This window comes from Monopterus albus, unplaced genomic scaffold, assembly GCF_001952655.1.
Source record: "Monopterus albus unplaced genomic scaffold, M_albus_1.0 scaffold218.1, whole genome shotgun sequence".
Lineage (NCBI taxonomy): Eukaryota > Metazoa > Chordata > Actinopteri > Synbranchiformes > Synbranchidae > Monopterus > Monopterus albus.
Genome location: NW_018128098.1, coordinates 223,311 through 246,464, shown reverse-complemented (window position 1 = coordinate 246,464; position 23,154 = coordinate 223,311). Strand labels below are relative to the sequence as shown.

Below are 23,154 nucleotides of genomic sequence, written 5' to 3'. Positions count from 1 at the left end.
GTAATTTGAAATTAGAATGAATATCTAAGTACAAGTTTTTGTTCTATAAATTTGACATAATTTAAGTTCTCTATCTTATAGTTTACTTTTCACCTACACATCAAATAAACTTTATCATGTAATGTTTTGTGTATTGTTATTAATGTCTGTACTTGTCTTCATCAGTGAGGGGCTGCTAATAGCAAAGAATATTCATTTTTGAGTAGCAATCAGCTCTATGTTGGCCTCACTGAAGGTAAATACGGCTCCAGATTCCTGCCCAAAACCTCATCTTTTGTTTTGAGATAACTCGTCATGTCTGCAGGACTTTCATCCTGTTTTCACTGATTACAGTCTTGTGAGTCATCCTGATAATGCAGCACAAGCAATTAATCTTTTCACCACACACTATAGGCCCTTTGTTACATGGAATGTGTTTGCGTACATGTGTTTTTGTGAGTTTCTGCCTCCCGTCTGAGAATGACATGTCTACGATACGCATCATGTTTGTGTTTGTGAATGTACAGTGTGTGCATTTCCACATAAACAGCATGCCAGTACTCTCAAGCGTAAGTCATTGGAGTACACACCCCCAGACTTTGCAGTAACAGGGTCTCATTTTCTGCTTCATGAACAAGAACGTAGGGCTGCATGAGAGAGACAAATGCCCAAGTCATTTATGAACTGCAAGTCATATTAATGAACCAATACTGTGTAATCTCTATACCCGATATAGGTTCATGATAAATAGTTCCACCGTGTATCGTTGATCTTTGCCTCGTTCTCTGTCAGTAAAATCATGACTTCAGCTAGTGGAGTAACACTAATTTTTCCACAGAAATACATGCAAAATATGACTGTTACAGCTTTGGACAACACCACCCCAAAGTAATTGTTCTGTGAAAGATGCAACATATTTCCTCACTAGCTACTGAATATCTGAGCTATGTGGAAAGTGAGTTGCTACTCAGTCCAAAGTGGTAGGAGTGAGGACAATCCCTGCTCTGTTAAGAATTAGAACCACCTCTGCAAATAGTGTGTAATGCCTGAGGGTGGGAGTTTCACGTAAATAAACGGTGCAAGGGTCTCAGTGGGCGGAGCCCCCCTTCTTCTCCCTGGGGTTTGGCCCCGGCCTTTTGTTGCCTTTAATCCAAGAACTCTCTGTTGAATAGCATGAGGGGATGCCTGGCTGAGATTAGCCCGCTGGCTCTTGTGTGTGTCTGAGTTTCTCACAGACTGCCTCCATACTTCTGGAAATTACACAGTTATCCCACATCCTCAAGGTGGCTGACAAGAATGACAAGTAAGACGACCACTGGGCAATGTCAGGCCTTAACATGACAAAATGAGCTTAGCTTTCCCATAAAGCCACTGCTGTACTCAGTGTGAAACATGGATGGCTGTTTTAATTACTTTAGCCATTAGCTTATTGTCATGAGACAACCCATATGTAACACACTATGTATTCAATGCAGCATACAAAGCAAAGTATTGAAGTACAACACAGAATACAAACACAAATTTTATATTGGTCCTGGTCTGTCCCAAAGAGAACCTTAAATGTGTTCTTTTAATATTATTATGGGGCTTGTTTGTTTATACTGTACAGGCCTTACACAGAGCAGGCTTATGTTATTTATTTAAATGAGCTTTATTGGTGTGATTACAGTTAAGTTTACCGTTGCATAAGATTACATGCTCCTTGTAATAACTATATGGCTCTTGTCTTGCTAATTTAGTGGCTTTGAATGTGTGTCATACATTAAAAGACTGGAGATATTATAATTACTCTGCCATTTTCATACATCTGGTGTTGTTTTTCTTATTTCATTACACAGGCTTATTATCACACCCAGGAAACAACATACAGCTGATTTAAGTAGCTTCTTTTGTATCTGTCACAAAACAAGTAGACAAGTGTTTTTGGTCTTTTCACAGAAGCACTGCATCCATCCATAGACCAGAGCATTGCCATGTTTAATGTCAGAAAATGTCGACTGGTCTTTGTTATAAACGTGAAAAAGCTATTTTAGTCTGCTTTTTACATATGCCCATATGTAAAGGAAAACTACAGGTTGTAATGCTACAACTGTTTGCATGCTTCCTTTCTTCCTTTGTTTAATGTAGGCTCTGATTACCACGTGGTGGTAACAGATTGTTTGAACTGGAGAGAAAAGCCATTCGAAGCTAATTAAGCAGCCATTCCAGGCTCTATTCACAGGCAGAGGACCGAGGAGCACAAGCATTTGTCAGCGCTTGACCCCGCGTGGTATTGATTGACAACGCTGCTCCGTGAATGACAGGCTCGAAGCTGCTGGACCAATGGGAAGCCGGGGAGTAAGTGCACCGAGCTGCGATTGGGCGAGACACCTTAAAGCCGCAGAGGAGTCCCACGTGGGGCAGAGTTGAAACCTTCAAAACAAGGCGTAGAGGCTGCGCTTAGACATGGCTGATGTTCATATCAGACAAAGGCAATCATCTCCTTTCTGCCCGCAATGCTACTATCTCCGAAACGCTGATAGGCAGGCGATGTGTTGTGCAACAGTCACGAGAAACGTATCTACAAATTTATGTCTAGTCGCCACAGCAGCTTCAATTTGACGGATATCATCGATCGATTGGTCATTATTGTGTCCTTCATATTGTTTGTGTGTGTGTGCGCGCGCGCGTTGCGGAGAGTTAAAACCACACATTTCTAGTTTGGGTAGATATTTCACATTAGCATCGCTTCACATTTTGCAACCATATCATACAAACGGTCCCATCTTTCTTATCCTCCCTTGTATGGGGATACAAATTCAAGAGTGCCTCCCTCCCCCTCCCGCTGGTGGTAGTCTCACCCAAAAATTCATCAACTTTATTTGTGGGGCAAAAGGAAAAACAGCAAACAGCCTAATGAAGCGCGGATACGGAATTTGTGCTGTTGTCAGATTTGCATATCATCACGGGCACATCAATGCCTGCTGTTGTTGTTGTACATGGTGGGACGGACGGACGCTGCCTTGTGGAGCCGCGGGATGATGTCATGTATCGTTGCACCCCACGTGGGGCCGTCTCTCTCCGATAGGCAGATGTGGCCGTATTCCTTCCGAGTAATCCGATTGGACAGATAGGCGCTTTCACGGCAGTTCAGCCCTGCTGCCTGTGTGTGGCAACCGGGGTAAGCTGGACAACTCGGGGAAATGCGAGATTGTGGAGAGTACCATGTTACGCTTTTAAAGAATCTGCAGCCACTTCGAGTCGGAAGGCATTTTTTGGAACCATATATATTTTTCTCCTATTTGGGATTAACCAGCCACAAAAGGCGCACATTCATCAGAGGTTCGGGGCTGAGAATAAAGTAGTTTAATCGAGCCCGACCGCACCAAATTTTCTACCAACTGCTCCCCCAGTCTGGCTGGGTGCGCTCCGGAGGGAGAGGATGCTCGTCGAGATCTGCGTCCACCACGCTTAGGCTACATTAGGAGGGATTAAACGCATGAATTTTAACCTACTCTGTTTTTGTTCAGGAACGAAAGTCAGACGGACGACTAAGACGCACGCACGGGTATGTATTTACCACAGCTGTTGATTTCTTTTTCAGTTTTGTGGAGGGCGTACGCTCAACAGCGCACCGTTTCCATCGCTTTCCGCTGAACCAAACAGTCGGAAGCCAGCTGCTGTCGGTTTTGGCCTGCACGTAGAAGTCCTGCAGCGGGGTTTTTGTCATTTAAGCAACATCAGTCAAGATTAGTCACAAACACGCGCAAACCATATGCAAGCATTTCCATTTCACGGCCTAAAGTAGCCTCTTTAGTTTGTTCACGTTATGTTTGCGTCAGTTGACATTATAAATGTATAATGTTTGCATATCGAGTCTCTGACCACTGACCGAATAAGGTCATCAAGAAACCTGAAGCTCAGGTCGAGCGCTGCTTTTTGCCATTGCTCTAACTGGCTGAAATAAACGGAACTAGTTTGGTGTTCTGACTACATGATTAGTAAACAAGGTGAACTGAATGGTGTTGTTTTTCCCCCGTCTTTAGATTAAACCGCGTCATTTTTCAACACGGGATTTTCACGACCTCCCCTTCCCCCACCCCTGTCTGCTAAGACTAGTGTGAGCAGATTTCTACCATTTTGCCAAAGGACCTGTACACTGGAGAAATAAACAAAGGATACATTTCAAGATGTATCCACAAGGCCGACATCCGGTAAGAAGCGCTTCCTCTACACCTACTACAGCTTACATTCTTGTCTGACAGCACCGATGTTGACACGGTTCCTGGTTGTTTTGATTCCTTCTTAAATCTGTCATTCAGAGCCTTTTCCACCCCTAATGCAGCTCATCAAACTTGTATATTGTTATATTACCATGCATCTATTGTACATCAGAATGTGCACTTGGTGGTAAATGGATGCAGATGGTGTGCATGCCTGGAGATGTTTACTCAGCAGTGCACTAACATGACTGCTGAATATGAGGACAGGGGGGTGATTTCAGTTTGTTTTAAATTGGATTTAATTTTCAGCGTGAAAGCTTATTTTGGGTTGTGTTATTAGCGTGTGGAGGTGTGAAGTAGACCCACCTCTTTGGTGTAGTAATGCCTTACTCACTGTGGGGGGGCGATCTAGAAAGTAGTATCATGTGAAAAGTAGCGGCACTGGACACAGTACAGATGATGATGATGACCTAAACTTTCTCTTATGACTGGACTGATGTGTTTTTTTATTTTTTTTTTTAAACGTCTTTCAGGCCCCACATCAGCCTGGTCAGCCTGGCTTCAAATTCACCGTAGCAGAGTCTTGTGACAGGATTAAAGATGAATTTCAGTTCCTGCAAGCTCAGTATCACAGGTAATGATTACGAACATCACAGGGTATGACAGAGTCAACATTTACTCTCTGATGAATAGAAAAAGTTAAGGCTACTCTTTGGTTGTTGACCTCGGCGGGAGTGAAGAAAGGCAGCAGGTTTTATCCTCTGTACACTGCTGTCAAGTGGTTAGGTATGAGTGATTTATTGAAGTGACAGAGATACCTGACATTGACACCTTCTCTTCAATTTTAGTCTTAAGGTGGAGTATGACAAACTGGCCAATGAGAAGACAGAGATGCAGCGCCACTATGTCATGGTAAGATTATGTTACAATAAGGAGCAATTATGGTTCCAAATTGCAAGGCTTGTTGAAGATCTAGTTGGGGTGGAGTGAGACAAGCTATTGTGAGCACCTGTGGTGTGGTTAGGGCAGGTTGAGTGTCAGGTTTGGGCCTGTGAAAGCCCCCAGGGGGGTTTGATGTAGCTGCTTGTTATGGAGGACCTCTCTGACAGGCAGGCGGCAGCAGGCTGAGGCTTCATTATAGCGCGCCCCTGATCTCCAAGGGTCGACTGCAGCATTGCCCTCAGTGTGTGCTGATCTGATTATTCTCCTAGGAAACTACACACTCAGACATGTGCATGGCCATAAATTAGGTGTGAGCTGAGGGTAGAGGACCAAAGCAGCCTGTGGGAAAATGTACCACGGCAAACAAAATGGAGGACGTGGAACATGCTGCAGTTTATTTTTTCAGTGGGTTCTGTGTAAACCTTAATTATTAGCTTTTAATTTAGCTACCTTATAGAAAAACATAGGCGTGCCTATGACACAGGAATTTAATTCAGACATGATGCAATCAGAAGGTCCTTCTGTGCCAGTGTACTCAGTTTTCCCAGGTAAACACACCGGATGAGTTAAACCAACACATGCAAGTTAAACATTCTTTTCACAGGAAAACAACATGTCAGCCTGACAGGGAGGAGGCTAGGTAAACATGTAGGGAAGTATCCCACAGCCAGCACTGGGTGTCAGGTTACACTATGGCTGCGGGGCTCTGATCTCAGACAGAATGGCTCTCTTGTTTGAGAGTAATTTTCAAAGAAGCTAATGGACTGAATAATGCATTGGCCTCATCAAATAGACGCTGACTGGAAAGCCATTTCTGCCCCGGCTGCCACTTGTGGGCTCCACGGATTACATTTCAGCCAGACAAACTGACCTGGCTTGAAATATCAAGAGTGTTGAGCAATTGCGTTAAGCTCAGATCTGGGGCTTAAGACAGTCAATCACTAAATCTAACCTTTTCTTCTCTGTGCCCACACTGTAAACAACAAAATATCAGTCAATTTATTGACTATCTGCTATCAGCTGCTCAAAGAACTTTTGTTTTTTGTCTGATCATCGTTTATCGCACTCAGCCGGAGAAGTTGGATTGTATTTAGGTTTTAATCACAGTGTTTAAAACCATGTGATGTAATTAGTGTAGTGATCAATGGAAAACACTGATTTGTGGCCACATACAGTTTGTTTGTTATTTGTAATCCAGATTACAAGTTTTAAAATCCTGCTACCTCAGTAACTGTTTTTTACATCCACACAGTACAGGAACCGTTAACACAGCTTGATTGTACATGTGATTTTAGTTGACTTCATTAATCACAATTAAGTCTTTGCTTTCATTTCAGTATTATGAGATGTCCTATGGGCTGAACATAGAGATGCACAAACAGGTAGGTACCATCATGGTTCTCACATTTTTCAGCTCAGTGGTTTTCTGCAGCGTCAGGGGATCTCAGACCCAGGAGGAGCCACTCGTAGGCTGTGAACTGAAATGAGCATCAGTAATACGCTGTAAACACATGGATCTACTGCACGCAGACAAGGCAGTTCAATTGCAAACTTGTATCACCACTGACTGACCTTTTTTTTTTTTTGATGTACAGGCTGGATTTGTCTCAGCCTTTTTTGAAAAGATTAAGGGTAGACTTTGGAAGGTTTTAACTTAATGATTAAAAGCAGCGCATTGCTGATTGGTCAGTATTTCTCTTTAAGATAAAGTAATTGCAAAAGGGGGGGCAAAAGTCTTTCAGTGTCTTATTTGTGACCTTATCTTAATCAAAAGATCCTATCTTGTATTGCTCCACAGATCAACCACACTGATGCTTGAAGAGATAACGACTGTACGAATGAGTAATCATGACATTCCTGTGCACGCTACTCTTAAATGAGCGAGGCCGTCCTCTGTCTTGCACTAGTCTAGCTTGGTTAATGACCGTGTCAGAGGCACGGTGGATGCTGTGGTAGGGTGATCCGTCAGTGTCTGGGCCATGTGTCGCACTGCCACATGTCTGTCAGGGCTCGGACAGCTCTGATAGCTTCTGTCAGGCACTTATCGCCAAACAGAAGAAAGAGGAGGGGGTTTGGGAGCCAGAGACAAGTTGGAGGATATAGCTGGGGGAGGGGCACCAGCCCAGCTCTGTGTAAACAGGTTAATCGACTGATCCATTTTAGTGCCTGACTTTTATCAGGAACCTCAACAGAGCTGATGGAAGCGTTTGAATAATTCATCAGTGGGGCCCTAACCTGCTGCACGGCGTGTTTGCGTGGGCCCTGTCCGTGCAGCTCCCCCCCGACTTACTGCTCAGGCAGGGGAGGAGGAGGAGGGGAGTGGTTAACAGGCAAGGTTGGTATGGATTATTGGATGCACGAAGGCATATTATTTTCCTGCCTGCCTGTTCCATAGTGAGGAAACCCATTCCTCTAACTGTGCCTTTTTCATTACTGTGCGGGGACATAATTCAGATTTCAGAACGCATACGCCAGCACGGCTCAGATGGACTCATGTGGCAGGGTTATCTGATCCCTCTCTGTCAGGCGTGACACTATGTAGATGCAAACGGCTAACGTGTGCTGCATGATGTCAGCCAGTAATCACCATCAGCTGGTGCTTGTTTCCCAGAGCTGCGAGGGGTTTGGTGCGTTGGTGAGGCTCAGTCAGATTTGGCTGTAACCTATAGTTGTAACACGGACATGAGACCCATGGTTGCTGTAATCATTTGCTAAGTAGCAAACTATCTGCCATGGCCAGAGCCAAAGTAAACTCGCTCAGCTAGCGGACTGTCTACAGTGTTCACACAAAAGAGGCGTGTATTGAAAAGCAGTTTGAGAAACTCTGGGTCTGCAAGCTATCAGTGCTCCCATATCCTCAATCTGTCATGTGGGACTTGACTGGAGTGTAATGATTACAGGGTGTGAACTATTGGGTGTCAGGTCCACTTATATAAACAGAAGGATGCTGAATTTGAACATCTCAGTTTAGTGGAAACATGCATCACTTTCTGGCTTTTGTAAGTCACGGCTAGGGTAATTCTCTTACTATTTGAGGAAAAAAAATCAGGAAACAGGCGATGCTGTCATCTAAGACAAATTGGAGGCACTCTAAATCTGACTAGTCAAGTATTGTTTATGGATGGATCATGTGACCCAAGCCACCAGTTATTTTCCCCTCTGTATTTAGTAGTCATCAGCGTCTCAACTCCATTTTCCCACTGCTGATAGCAACAGGCTAATACTTTTCTGCACACCATTGACAAGCCAGCCTGTGAGTGCTCTTAAAGTGGTGCTACACAGGTCCGAGTACCTGTAATTGTGTAGCAGCAGCGCAAAGCTGGCCTCTCAAGGGCCAAGCTGTCATCTACTTAAAGTGACAACAGCCCCATTTTTATCTACCGGCAGAATAAAAAAAACAAAAAACCCAGCACTGCACTGTATCTATTTTGACAGTAGTGGTGAGCTGAGTTAATGCCTTTTCCATGTATTTGCATGTTGTGTAGTGAGAGTATAGAGGCTTCCAGTGGTTTAAGGCAAATAGATCGGCCACCTCCTGACCTCTTCCAGCCAGATGTCACCATGACACTAAGCTTCAGAGGAATGGACTGTGCGCTCAAGGCCTTTCCTCAAATCCTGTCAGATGTTCGACTGCTGTTGACATGGCTTATCTTAACAAACATGGCTTATACAGGCTCTATAGCTTTTCAACCGTTTCCAAGGGCCTTGTTGAACTCTTGCAAGAGCACTCACTATAGTGCATTAATACTAAACCTTTATCTAACCTTTTCATTGCTTTATTGGTTGTGGGTCACGTTTATAGTGTGTCAGAGAAGACTGGAGCTCAGTGTCTCTCTTGTCTGCAGATTGTAATCAAGTTATAATCGCTGATATCTTATGAACTGTTGTACCTTTTGTAACACATGCTACCAATATTTGTTTCACATTATTGCTTCTGATCCCAGGCTTTACTTTGTTTCATCTGATATCTGATCTTCAGCTTGCTGTTTGTCCTGCTGGCTTGCATGACTAAGTGACTATCCGTGTTGCAGCTTGGGTCAGCGGGTCTTGTTCTGTTGGACATTGCTCTCCAATCTCTCTGGCTCTGCTTAGAGGTAATATGTCTGGCTGCCAAAGCTGCCTGGCATTTCTGCCATGTGTAATAAATAAGCTGGCGGCCTGCAAAGCACATTGTGTGTGCTGCTGCTCGAAATGAAAAATCGGAGAAAATCCCTGTGATGTGTTTGTGTTCCGCTGTGGCCCTGGGTTGAACTGCAGCTCATAAATTCCATAGATGATGTAGCTTTGGCACTGTTATTTTTCTGCTCCCAGTGCAGAGCTTGAACCTGAGAGTCATCTCCCATGCCTGGAAGGAGGCAGCAGAATAAGCCGGCTGTGAAGTGTTTTTACAGAGGAGGGGGGTGGCTCATACCCCCTCTGCACCCCCTCCTCCCATTGCTCTTTTTATCCAACATTCATTTGCTATGTTCATGTGATCGACAGGCTGAAAATTCAATTTAATAACCTTCCTCCAAGCACGTAATATGATTTTAAAGCCTGTTATGGTCAAGCAGAGGTGGCATTTGCATAATGATCCGGCAAGATAGGGCTGCAGCCGTTGCCATGGCAGTTGGTAGACAAGCAGAAGAATGGAGGCAGGGCTCTGTAGATAGATGAGAGGTTGGGAGGGTGTTGGGCTGGGCAGCTGATTGTAGCGAGAAATGGCCTAGCCTTCAGTCTTGGAAAGACGGAGCTCTAGCTGCTCACTCTTTAGTGTTTACAGGCTGCTAGTTGTCTTGTAATGGTATTGATCATAGATTTGAGGTGTGCTACCCTCGAGGTCATTATGGTTTGTACTCTGTACTCAATCTGCAGTTTTAACCGTTAATGTAAACTGCCTACACTGTTACATGTAAGTAAACAGTGCAATCTGGTAAATGGGCCTCACTTCCTAGGGTGTGGTTGTGTGGTTTAACTTGGAGGTTAACTGCAGGACAGCACAGTTACAGTTGAAGGGAAGGAGGGCAGAGTGAGAGAGGATCCTCTCAACACAGCAGCACTCTGCCTGCTCATATCCGTTTAGCATGGAGTGCACTCTCAGCACAGCTGTGCTCCATCCCCCTGGGCTCTCCTAATGTTTTAAATATTTCAAATGTCAATATCACGCTGTTTAGAGGATGTTGAGTCAAGCAGTTCTGATTGCTGCAGTAATTGACTTAATCGGTGTAAACATTAAAGGCGGGGTTATATGAAGTCACTATCTGTTTCATACTTCACCGTCTCATTTTGCTCCTCTTTTGTTTTCCAGACGGAGATTGCCAAACGGCTCAATGCTATTTTAGCTCAAATTATGCCTTTCCTGTCACAAGAGGTGAGTTTTGAATGCGGCTCCCAAACAGTGTCACAGTTTTGTACTAAAGCCACATATTGTTGCTTGTATTCTAAAGATGTTATTTAAAAAAAAAAATTTTTTTTAGGTTAAGCAATTTGGAGTAAGAGTGTGTGGCATTTACCTTCATTTTTTAAATGACAGAAGTGATCTGAGGATTAAGTGTGAGAATCACAAATGAGTGTGTGATAGACATTGGTATGTTCTAATCATCATTTTTTAAATGTCTTCCCACAGCACCAGCAGCAGGTTGCTCAGGCAGTGGAGCGGGCTAAGCAGGTGACTATGACTGAGCTGAATGCCATCATCGGGGTACGTGGACTTCCCAATCTGCCTCTCACCGTGTGTATACCCCCTTTTATTCCTTTATTTGACCTTGGACAGGGGCAAACCTGCACATAAGTTGATGATCACTGTATTTAGTACTTTTCCATGTCCATGTCTTCATGCATCAAGTAGCCTGAAATGTTGAATTAATGTAACATACTGCCAACTAAAGTTATAGTGCAGATTTGCCTCTTCTTGAATCAAGTCTGTTAATTGTTTTTTTTCTCAGTTTAGGATTCCTCACCAGTAATTTCAGACTATAAACACAACAAGTGTAAATCTCAAGAGTTGGTCTGTTGCCCCAGCCTTGGTCTCTGTGGCATCTTCGCTGCCTTGTTGTGTGTTTATAAATGGGAGCATGAGAGCTCTTGAGATCCCCTTCACAGTCTGTATTGCTTTAATTGGCTAAGGTTTTAACGAGGAGTCTCATCCCTCACTGCTGACCTGGATAGCTGTGGGAATTAAAAGGCTGAGGGTGAGCAGAACACAGCACAGCAAGCTAGCTGAAACCGTACAGACAGCAGTCAGCTATCACAGCTCTCTTTGCACACCACAGCACTGAGCAGTAATGTACAGTGTTTATCATTGCTCCAAAACACCATCTGCTCCTCACTGATCAGCTGTACTCACCCTGACTTGAACCCCATATAGCCTTGCACAAAGTATAGTAGCACCATGTTTTGCTGTCGTTTCTGTTCTGGCCATTGTGGTACTGCTTTTATCTTGTTGTTTACTTGTGCCTTGGTGTGGATTACACCGCGTTCACGTAGCCGGGTTGTAATTTGGTCATAAACAACCCGAGTCTCCTGCTGTTTCTTGATTCTGTCTGTCGATTTCAGCATCGGCCCTTAACAACAGAAGTTCCTGAATCTCGTCATCTCTCTTCATGTAAATGGCCATTCTTGTTCATCCTCAGATGTTTGTATTCTACCAGCTTTGTGCCAGTTGCATGATAGAAACATCAGCAACACGTCCACTACTTTGCTGTGCATACTCCGGACTAAACGTGGCTGTTTTCTCACAGGGGCTCACTCCGATCTTATGGGGACTTTGTATGAGGGGGCTGGAAGGTTAAAGTCAGCTCCCCTGGAATTTCAGAGTTCCAGTGCACGTCTGAAAGGGGTTTTAGTGATCTTCCTGCTGCAGTTGATTCTTACAGTCTTTAGCATGCGTAAGAGCTCAGCCCAAAAGGCTGACTGGAGGAACATATTGGAATTCAATTAATGCCCCCTTGGTGACCTTTTGTTCCAGGATAATTGCTCCCTAGATTTTGCCTGAGTTGGTGTCTTGAGATGTTGGAGAGCTGTTTGTTTTTTTTATCTGCTGGACTCAGGTCGATGCTTTATTACACTTTCACCAAAGCAGAGCAGCTGCAAGCAGCAGTTGTTCCTGGGAAAAGTAGATTTGATTTGTGGCCCCTTCCCATGTATGTGAGTTTTCACACTTAGAACAGTATAATATGAGAATATTATTGTACATTGGAACTTGTAGTTGCGATTGTCTTACTGTGGCTGTCTGTTGGCAGTCTGTCTCTTGTCTATAATTTCAAATTAGTAGCACTGAAAATCTTAAAACATTAGACAAGCTTATTCATGGTTTTAGTATATGGTCCCATTTGGCAGCCAACTTGTTTTATGAAACACTCCGACATCCACTCAAGTCACGATGGTTGCTAATGTCAAAGGAAGTGGAAATGCAGCTACTGTATGTTTTACGAATACCTTTCCATTAGTTATTTATAGAGGAGAGGCTCTGTAGGCATGCCAAAATCCTCATGCATATTGTAAAGCAAGGTGGGGTGAAAGAGCGTGCCAGGCAGACAGGCAGCATCCAGCATGCCTTATTGATGGGGCTGAGGGCCATTAATAAGATGCAACTAGGGCAGCTGCCTGTGTTGAGATGTAGTGCTTCCTGTTTGATCAGAAAACAAAATTATTGAAGTTAACCAAGTAGTTAGATAAGCCTCCTTTTCTCCAGCAGGTGGCCACACTATCACTTAGTTTAAATAAGGGTGTTAAACAATGAGTAAAATAGATGTTTTTTTGTCCATAGCATCATTAAGTGCTGTATATAATAAGCAATAAGTGCAGCTGTAGCCCTGACTGTTTTCTGTCCTCCTTTTCAGCAGCAGCAAGCTGCCTATCCTGCTCTTATGGTCAGTGGCATCCACAAATATCTGTGTGTAGCATGCTGTTGTTAATGGACTTTGTCTGTGCACACATCTGGGCTTGAAGGACTTGTGCATGTTGCATGGCACTTCTCCTGCCCAAGTGCTATGTGTTTCACCACAGTTAGTTTAGCTAGTGCACTAGAGAATAATATAATACATTTGCCCAATTTGTCTGTGCTTTTTTGTTTTTACTGTCACTACAGAGCTGAGAAAAAGGGACAAAGACTAGGTCTTTATCTTGGCATATTAAATCAGAGGAAATAGGCCAGACTCTTTTCTTTATTTATTATTGTCTTCATTTATGGCCCTCTAATGAGAGCTCTTGCAGATCAACCATGCATATTGCCCATCAGTGCCTCATTAAACACAATGAGCAAGGATGGCTCTCCCATGCCAATGAACTGGCTCCTTAATTTCCCTCATGGACACAATATTAACACACTCTCTCTTTTTGTTCTTTCTGCTCTTTTTTTTCGCTCTTTGTGTGTGTGTGTGTGTTCTGGGTACATAATTGGACTGACATCTGCTTTGTGGAGCAAAGGACAAGGTTGCAAGTTAAAATCCTCACTCATCTTCTAAGCAACTCCTCTCTAGCTCCTGGCAAAATAGAATCAACAAGACCCATATGGTTTGAAGGACAAATTTTAGTGCCATTTTATAAGAACTATGACTGAACATCTTTTTTTTTTTTTAAAGCGAAACTGAAAGCAAGTTTCCTTCTTAGTTAATGCATCTTAATCTGTATTAGGCATTGTGCTGTGTGTGATACCACTTCCCCAGTCATTACAAAGTCTTTAATGTTGCTGAAATAGCCATAAATGGTCACTGATTGAAGTCTGTCTTGTCAAAGAGAGGTGCATGCTGTAACAGCAGCTGAATTATTCAGCTGGCTCGTAGACGAGTAATAAATTGCTGATGTTTTTATTGGTGTCTCAGCTAAGTATTATTTAACCTTGCTTTAAACTGCTTACTTCCATGCTGAGTGCCTTTTAACTCCCATCCATTTCCCCGTGCCTTTCAAATATTGATGGTGAATATTGGAGGGTTGACTGAGTGCCAGCACGGGACCCCTGGTCCTGGCTCCCGGAGCGGTCTTCCAGACGCACCCACATAAACACACACTCGAATCCTCTGAGTGAGAGGGAAGGAGTGCCAGCTTGTAGTACTTAGTGTTCCCTTCGTGTTTAAAGTTTGGATGTGCAAATGATTCATGTTCTGCTAATCCAGGAGCATGAATATGAGAGGAGTCAATAGATGCTGGTTGTGTTTTTGAAATGTTTAAAAAGCAGGCAGTTGTTTAGCCCAGAGGCTGACTGAATCCTCCACAGCTTCATGCTCCTTAAGAGGATTGCTCAACTCAGTGATGGCATAGCAGTGCTGTGGTGCTGTAGAATGAAATCTGCTAGTTTACCTGATGTGAAATGATTGCCTTTGTGTTAAGTGGGAGTTGAATCGGACACTGCTTTGCTGTTTGTCATTAATATACAGTGAAAAATATTTCTCTTTTGATTTCAAATCATCATGCACTACTAACATTGTGTGATTGAGGGTCTCGAGCCCCGCTTCTAATGCATTACATGTGCTGAGCAGTTTGCTGAGGAGAGCAAAAGATACAATTGACAAAGACCTAGGGTTTATGCCCTCCTAGCCTGGTATGGAAATAGCATGGAGAGGGATCCTGACAGATATAGATGTGTGAATGTGCTAATGTTCTCCAGGGTTTAACTGATCAGCCTCATGTTTATTGTGTGGTTTCTCTTTGCCTTTTCGCTCCAACCCACTGGGTGTCTGTCTGTCTGTCTGCCTGTCTACTTACAGCAGCAGCAGCTCCAGGCACAGCACCTCTCCCATGCTGCTCACGGGCCTCCGGTCCAGCTGCCGCCTCACCCCTCTGGCCTGCAGCCGCCTGGCATTCCCCCTGTGACGGGCTCCGGGTCAGGCCTGCTGGCACTTGGTGCCTTGGGCAGCCAAACCCACCTTCCAGTGAAGGATGAGAAGAACCATCATGATCTCGAACACAGAGGTGAGAAATAAAGCAATTTTTGTTCAGTTGGGTATTAACTGTTTAACCAATTTACACAGAAGAACTGTAATGTGCATTAATGTCAGCATTATTACATAGATGTTAAACAGGAAAAAAAAATTATAAGGAGTGCTTCTCGCTCACTAGAGCAGAATCACAGGGCCCTTAGGTGAGAAGCACATCCTGTCTGTTCACATTCTGTCTGTGTAATGAGCTGGTACATTCCCAGGCCATGACTGCACGAGCTATTCAACAGCTCCAGCACACAGTGATAAGAGCGGCCTTGTGCCCTGCAGTTGATTTTCACACGTTTAGCCTGAGGCATCTGTTATGATATGCTAACTGACTTGCTTTTTCTCTTTACTCTGCTTGGTTTCATCATCACCTTGGCCACCATTGTTATGTCTGCGATACAGAGAACACGGTGAGTGCCCAAACCCGCTCCTGTTTTTGTTGCCAGGCTTGTGGGTTTCACAGTTCATCACATTTTCATCTCCACTGCAAATGTCAAGTAAAAACTCGTTGCTACTGTTGGTTTCATGCACTGTTATAATCCGCTTTCAAAAAATAATTATTTAGAATGTTGTACCCGGTACTTTTTACCATACTGACTCTGAGAGACGAGACAGTCCAAGTAACTTCAAAACAGTGCTGATTTATTCCATGAATACAGGCAAAAATTAACATTACACGCTCAGGTATCTTGCACCTCCATACTGCACGCAAGCAGATGTAAGATGAAAGACCCTGAACCCACCAGGCCTATACATTATATCCCCTCGGTGACCTCTAGTAACATGTCGTGACTTAAACATAAGAACATATTATGGCTAAGGCTACAGTTATACACATCATAATAATAATATTAAACACCCTGTCTGCTGACAGTCATCAACTCTTCTCTCTAGTTATCCTTGACCAGATGTACCCTGTAGAAACTCATAAGCATGCCTAAGCATTTAACAGTCTAACTAGACATCCTATCTCCACTAAACATTTCTAATACATAAAGTATCTATCCAATTTCTATCTGACTAAAAATACCTAACAAGAAATAAGGTTTTGAATATAGCTCCTGTGTATTTAATTCAGAAGGGGAATGAATGGTATCATGTTGGAGAGATTAGAAGCCTTGTAATTTCATCACAATAAAAGAAAGAACTGGACTTCCCCTTCTTAAAGGATTTATTTGTTCCCCTTGCAGCGTGTTCTTTCACCCAACACCCTTTATTTGTTTCCCTTGTTTACCAGCTCACTTTTTCTCCTCTTTACCGTGTGATGAATATTTATGAACAAAAATAGAGAGTTGTTTTGTTTTCTTTTTCTCCACCCTGTCTGGCCGGACCCCCTAAAGCGTTTTATTTGAATGGCTGTGATCTCTGATCACTTGTGCTGGGCCTGGGAGATTGTGTTTCTGTTGGACAGGCCAGCTGAATGGGTGCAGTCATGTCTGAAGAAATGGAACTCCTGGGGCGATTAACAGGCCTGTTTTGTTTCTCTGCTCTTGTCCCAGGTCATCTGATAGCAGAGTGGTGACTTGGTTAATGAGTCACGCTAAGCATCTCTTTAAAGGTCAGCCATTATGCAGACAGTGGCCCTTTGCCCAGACTGCTAGTCCATCGGCCATTGTGCGCTTCTCTGGGCTGCTGCTGACTTAGTCCATGCCATTGCTTTGGTCCTCAGAGGGAGGGACACAGAGAATCAGAGAGAACTTGGCAGTTTCCAGACAAATGGCAAACTCCTGTGAAAGCCACTGGACACCAGCCTAGTTCCTCCCATTCAGTTGGTGTTTGGAGTGAGCTGTCCCAGCTTGTGTGGGCAGGCAGGCTCCATGAAGAACACCAGTCAATCCCACGCTGCTGTGCCCACTGGCAGGATATAGATTCACTTTCTTTATCAAAGCTCAAAGCTTGAGCTGACATACTGCCCAAGCACACTGCAGTAATCGGTGCCCATTGCCCACAACATGCAGTTTCCCTCTCTCTCTTTCTCTCATTGTCTCTCCTCTTCCCCTTTTCTGTTTCGCTCTCTCTCTCACGCTTAGCCTGACTGACTCAGTAGAAAAGGCCCTCTGTTCAGCCACAACAACACTGCTCATGTCCCGATGAGGCTGTTTGTTGTCCGGTTATAAGGAGGAGGAGGGAGCCCCGCTCAGAAAACAAGCCCTCCTCCGTTCAGTTCCGATAACAGGCTATTCTGTTGCGAGGCCAGGGACAGGCTTGTGTGTGAGACTGGGCTTGGCTGGGGTCAGGGTACTGTTTGTAGCTGTCCTACAGCTGCATTTTAAGAGTCTGTGAATGAGGCATTTTTAGTGTTTGGATTGGCACAGTGTGTTCTCTGTGAATTTGCAATGGATGAATGACTCACTGCTCTCTTTTACATTGGAAGACAAAATGGTAATGAGGTGTGTTTTGGTTTTTTCTTTGCAGAATAACTCTATATCACCGTCAGAGAGCTTACGTACAGGCAGCGAGAAGCACCGCAGCTCCTCTGACTACAGTTTGGACTCTAAAAAACGCAAAGTGGAGGAGAAGGACAGCATGAGCAGATATGTAAGTCATTAAAGGATTGTTCGACATTTGTAGAAATAGCCCTATTTGCTTTCTTGCCAAGAGTGGCTCCAGGCTCTTCACAAAAAGCGTAGCATCCAAAATACCCAAGCATTCCTTTAACCCTCCTGTGGCAAGACGCGTATTTCGAAGGTTCTTTAAAAGGTTTGTGAAGGTGAGTAATCTGGCAATTATCTTTACAGGACAGTGATGGGGAGAAGAGTGATGACCTGGTGGTAGATGTGTCTAATGAGGTGAGCAGTACAGCACATAATTGGAAATGGCATATTGACATTTACTAAGAAGTGAGCTGAAGCTGTTGCATAAATGTGAAACTCTGTTGCAATGTTTCTCCAGGACCCTGCCACGCCGCGCGCAAGCCCAGCCCACTCACCACCTGAAAATGGCATTGATAAGCCCCGCCCTCCAAAGAAAGACACACCCAATAGTCCCGCATCAGTGGCGTCCTCTGGAAGCACCCCATCTTCCAAGGCCAAGGAGCTTAGTCATGTATGACACTAAAAGAGTTACTACCAAACTAGGACAGGAATGGGTTTAAATGAGAATTGCCGAGAGAGCAAAGGGATATGTGCAAATGAATCTCGGATGTTTTCTGCAGTGGATTAGGAATGGCTGTCGGTGCTTTAAGTGCATGACTAAACGTCAGGGATAATATCGTCCTGCATCAGGATCATTCAGGTCTTTGCTCTTAATAGCTCAATGTATTTAACTATTCCAGGATTTATTCCCTCTGCCTCACTCAAAGATTAAAGCCAAAGCAGTAAGGGGATAAAAATGGTCCCATCTCCATTGTGACCATAATAGGTTTTAGAATAAATAGCAGTTTATGGCTCTGCAGGACTATGAGGGTTGTCAGAATTAGATTGGATTAAGTGCAGTTTGCTCTCACATTGTCAGTCTGCACAGCGCCTGGTTTCCGAGGTTGTGAATGTGCTTGCTTTCTCGTTCCCTTGACAGACTGACAAATCTTCCACGCCTGGCCTCAAATCCAACACCCCCACCCCCCGCAACGATGCTCCCACCCCTGGCACCAGCTCCACTCCTGGGCTCAGACCCATCCTGGGCAAACCACCAGGCATGGAGGCTCTTGGTTGGTACCGTTCTCTTTTCTCTCTAGCAACTGAGATAATCTTTTTTTCATCCTTTCCCAGTATACCGTTTTGTCACATACCGATATCCTTTGTCTTTGCATGTAGCAGCCCCAGCCTTGCGTACCCCTCTGTCCATCGCAGGGTCTTACCCTACCCCTTTTGCCATGATGGGCCATCATGAAATGAACGGAGGCCTGACTAGTCCTGGTGTGTATGCTGGTCTGCACATCTCCCCTCAAATGAGTGCTGCAGCAGCTGCAGCCTATGGACGCTCCCCCATGGTAACACCCTTTGCTGCCCTTTTATTTAGCTGTATTTAACTGTTTGGATTGTGCTGTGATCACTACTCAGTAACAGCTCTGTCATTGAAATCTTGTTATGTTTCAGGGATTTGATCCTCACACCCATATGAGAGCCCCAGGCCTTCCAGCCAGCCTCACCTCCATTTCTGGCGGCAAACCGTAAGCACCTGACCATATGTGTTATACATTTTTAAAAACAGCTGAGATGTAAGACACTAACACAGCTTTGTCTTCTCCTGCAGGGCTTACTCCTTCCACGTCAGTGCAGATGGTCAGATGCAGCCTGTGCCCTTCCCACCCGATGCTCTGATTGGCCCTGGTATTCCACGCCATGCCCGTCAGATCAACACGCTGAGCCACGGCGAGGTGGTGTGCGCTGTTACCATTAGCAACCCCACACGCCATGTCTACACTGGTGGCAAAGGCTGTGTCAAAATTTGGGACATCAGCCAGCCTGGCAGCAAGAGTCCTGTGTCCCAACTGGACTGTCTGGTGAGGACGCCAATGAGTTGTGTTTCACTTATCATCAACCTTTTTACCCTTAGTTCTTCTTTTCTTTTTTTTTTTTTTTTTTTTTTTTTACAGCTGTTTCATTCACTGCTACACACACATACACAACATCATTCCATTAAGAAAGTCTTTGTGGTACATGAGGTTCACAGCAGTCACACATTCCACTGACAGTTTGAAAGCAAATGCACTGGTACACAAGAAACAAATTCCGGCAACAACCAAAGAAGAAATGATAAATGTCACACATTTTCCAATAAGTTACGCTTGATGTGTTAAACTAATTGAATAGATCTGTAAATGCAACAAACCAAAACCTCATCCACTCAGTTCAGACCAGGTTGGGGAATACCCTCAGATTGGTTTGTTATGATGGAACTCTTAACCACTGACTTGTTCCTAAATCTCTCTCTGTGGCTCCACTGCCCTGAACATATATTGATTGGTTTTGTCCTCTGTGCAACTAGAACAGGGATAACTACATCCGCTCCTGTAAGCTGCTGCCCGATGGCCGCACATTGATTGTTGGAGGTGAGGCCAGCACACTGACCATCTGGGATCTGGCCTCTCAGACACCCCGCATCAAGGCTGAGCTCACCTCCTCAGCCCCGGCATGCTATGCCTTGGCCATCAGCCCTGATGCCAAAGTCTGCTTCTCCTGCTGCAGTGATGGAAACATTGCTGTTTGGGACCTGCACAACCAGACTCTTGTTAGGTTGGAAGAAAACACTCATTCACACCGTGTGGGCTTTAGCCCCACAACATGATTGCTGTGATGTGAGTATTTTAAAAGGGGATGTTAGTAAATATTTGTTTTCATTCTGACTTTGATTTTAGGCAGTTCCAGGGTCATACAGATGGTGCCAGCTGTATTGACATATCCCATGATGGCACTAAGCTGTGGACAGGCGGTCTTGATAACACTGTTCGCTCCTGGGATCTAAGGGAGGGTCGACAGCTGCAGCAACATGACTTCACTTCACAAGTACAGCACAGAAGAGCATCAGCAACACTGAATAGATGGCTAACATGCACTCACACCCACAGACTTGTGGTGAAGCCATAACTGATTACTGTCTTGTACTATTTGCAGATCTTCTCCCTGGGCTACTGCCCGACTGGAGAGTGGCTTGCTGTGGGCATGGAGAGCAGCAACGTGGAGGTGCTCCATCACTCAAAACCTGACAAATATCAGCTCCACCTGCACGAGAGCTGCGTCCTCTCTCTCAAGTTCGCCTACTGTGGTATGAACACACATAAAATGAGGGAGAGATTATGCTAACCGTACCTAACTGCAGAGGGGTCTTAGTCCATCATGTTTTATTTAGTTTAGCAGTGCCTCAATCCTTATTGTATTGTCAAGACCTGGGAACTCTTTTGTAGGTATTTTTCCTACTGCTTCTTAGTCTAAGGAGACCTAATTGCACTGCTGTTTCCTTTGTAGGTAAATGGTTTGTAAGCACTGGGAAGGACAATCTGTTGAATGCTTGGAGGACTCCTTATGGCGCCAGCATATTCCAGGTATGCAGATCAATACGCTCTGTCTACAGCCAGTGCAAAAGTATGCGCAGTGTCTGAGAGCAAGGGCATAGCGACCGCTGTCTGACAGGGCTCTCCTATCAGTGAAAACTGAACCTGAATTATTGACCTGACAAAGAAGTCTTTTTGAGAGGCACAAGGCCAGAACTTGCAATCACTGTAATCTAATATTGCCCTGTAGTCAGCTAATCTTCTCTATTTAACATCAAATGTAGTTGAGAATGTTAACTCTCTCCAAGTCTTAAGATGTTTTTAATATTCTTTTCTGTAAACAGTCCAAGGAATCCTCATCTGTCCTCAGCTGTGACATCTCGACAGATGACAAGTACATTGTGACAGGCTCTGGTGACAAGAAGGCCACTGTATATGAAGTGATCTACTAGAACAGACGGCATTGGATCGGAGCATGTTTGTGCTCAGGAGCAGTAGACTCTTCCTTCATCTACCTTCCCTCACACAGACGGCATGGATGTTGCCTGCAGCCCTGGGGTGGTTGGGCAGGAAGTTTGGCAGTGCCAGACTGATATGGACATTGGTGCTGTTGCGGCCCTGGATGCTGTGTCCTTCGGCTCTGCCCTTCCTCACTCATACAACTAACACTTGTACAGCGAGTGCGTTTCCCCAAGGCTAAGAAGAAAATGTCTTGCTGTTTTTCTGTTTGTTTGGATTTTTTTAAATTCGTCCTTTTTAATGTGGAGGTAAAGTTCCATGATACAGCTAGAAGCGGCGCTTCACTCTGGAGCTTTTCCTTGGAGGTCCTGTGAAAAGTGTACATAATGGAGTAATAAAAGGCCTTTTATAGATTTATATTTTGGTGTCCAGTTACACTTGTGATGGTTCTTTCTTGTTCTCTGCGTGATTTTCTGTTCCCTCTGGGGATGGAAATTAGATTAGAACTTTGTAAGAGGATATTCTATTCCAGTCCCCTCCTCCCCTTCGTTTTTTTCATGTTCGTTGTCCAGAATGACCTTTTGGAAATCTAATTTGGATTTTTTTTTCCCTCCCCGACAATGGCTTTTTCGCCCTCTTCACTATTTGCTGTAACACAGATGTTTGTCCATGGATTTTAGCAGTGGAGAATTCTGGAAATACCATTTTTCAGAGGGGAGGAGAGAGGAAATCATGGTCTCAAGGTACTTCGACCCATTTTCCCCAATAAGCAGAAATTGAACCTTGAATTGAAGACCCATCACTGAACACACTGGCCGCTTTCGGTAACATTTAAATGGATAACTTATCAAACTATCACCAACTATCATTGGAACTGATGGGTTTTATGGAGAAGCAGATGACTTGAGTTGAGTCTGTTCACAACTATTGTATGAATCAGTCTTCTAGAGTTAATTATTTCCTCTCTTGTTTGACTCTGTGAATGATATGCAAGACTTACATGGTTATTCATAAAGGCGGCAGGCAAAGCCATTACTGCATTTGATATTTTGGCTATGCTCTGTTTGCTTTCTTCAGTATTTCATAATCTTCCACTGCAATATTCTCATCAATACAAATGGTCACTGCATAAACACTTTAGACTGTGTAGCATACAGGTGTCACCATCCCTAAGGATTGTACAGCTGACAGTTGTTGATAAATCAATAAACTGTTTTTACATATAAAAAATCTTGACTGAATTTCTATAGTGCTGGTGCCTGGCCTCTGGTGCACATTTTAAAGTAATATTTTGGGGGAATATCCTTGTGCTTTCTTATCATGAGTTTTATAAGAAGAACAATGCCACATTGTGTCTGAAACTACCACCACCAGAATCCAGCTAGCTTAGCATAAAGAGTTGAAATGGGGAAACAGGTGGAAAACAACATCCACCTCCCAGCCACTCACCACAGTAATAATCTTGTAATTTAATTTGTACAGAAACCTCAGTGTTAAAACAACTTGTGGATTTGTCGGGGGTTATTATAACTATGTTTTGGTCAGGTGCCAGTGAATTACCTGCTAGCTGTCTGGTAAATCTCACAGTGATAAGGCCTCTGGAAGTTACTGTGCCCAACCAAAAAATAACCTGCCATTAAATGACTGTGTGTTGTTTTTACATTTTGCCTTTGTTCAGATTAAACAACATGTAAACTGGCGAGCTACAGAACAGGCAGTAGGTGGGTTTTTTACCTTTGTG

General features: G+C 44.0%; 1 protein-coding gene across 7 annotated transcripts; it reads left to right on the top strand.

The window, feature by feature from the left end:
• The first annotated feature begins 2,463 nt into the window (after nucleotides 1-2,463).
• Nucleotides 2,464-22,613, top strand: tle3a (TLE family member 3, transcriptional corepressor a). Of its 7 annotated transcripts, none has more exons than XM_020619344.1 (23): nucleotides 2,464-2,600; nucleotides 3,489-3,526; nucleotides 4,005-4,172; nucleotides 4,715-4,815; nucleotides 5,030-5,093; nucleotides 6,461-6,505; nucleotides 10,411-10,473; nucleotides 10,729-10,833; nucleotides 12,944-12,973; nucleotides 14,807-15,011; nucleotides 15,428-15,435; nucleotides 17,441-17,563; nucleotides 17,764-17,814; nucleotides 17,918-18,070; nucleotides 18,539-18,671; nucleotides 18,778-18,953; nucleotides 19,060-19,133; nucleotides 19,217-19,466; nucleotides 19,952-20,199; nucleotides 20,322-20,469; nucleotides 20,578-20,728; nucleotides 20,929-21,005; nucleotides 21,299-22,613. In XM_020619344.1, the coding sequence occupies exons 3-23, from the start codon at nucleotides 4,149-4,151 to the stop codon at nucleotides 21,404-21,406; spliced, it is 2,337 nt and encodes a 778-aa protein (XP_020475000.1). In that variant the 5' UTR covers nucleotides 2,464-2,600; nucleotides 3,489-3,526; nucleotides 4,005-4,148; the 3' UTR covers nucleotides 21,407-22,613. The 7 variants fall into 7 exon arrangements, with proteins under 7 accessions (XP_020475000.1, XP_020475001.1, XP_020475006.1 ...); XM_020619345.1 differs by lacking the exon at nucleotides 2,464-2,600 and adding an exon at nucleotides 2,628-3,139; XM_020619350.1 differs by lacking the exon at nucleotides 2,464-2,600 and having other exon boundaries at nucleotides 3,146-3,526; nucleotides 10,729-10,803; nucleotides 12,947-12,973.
• The last annotated feature ends 541 nt before the right edge of the window (nucleotides 22,614-23,154 follow it).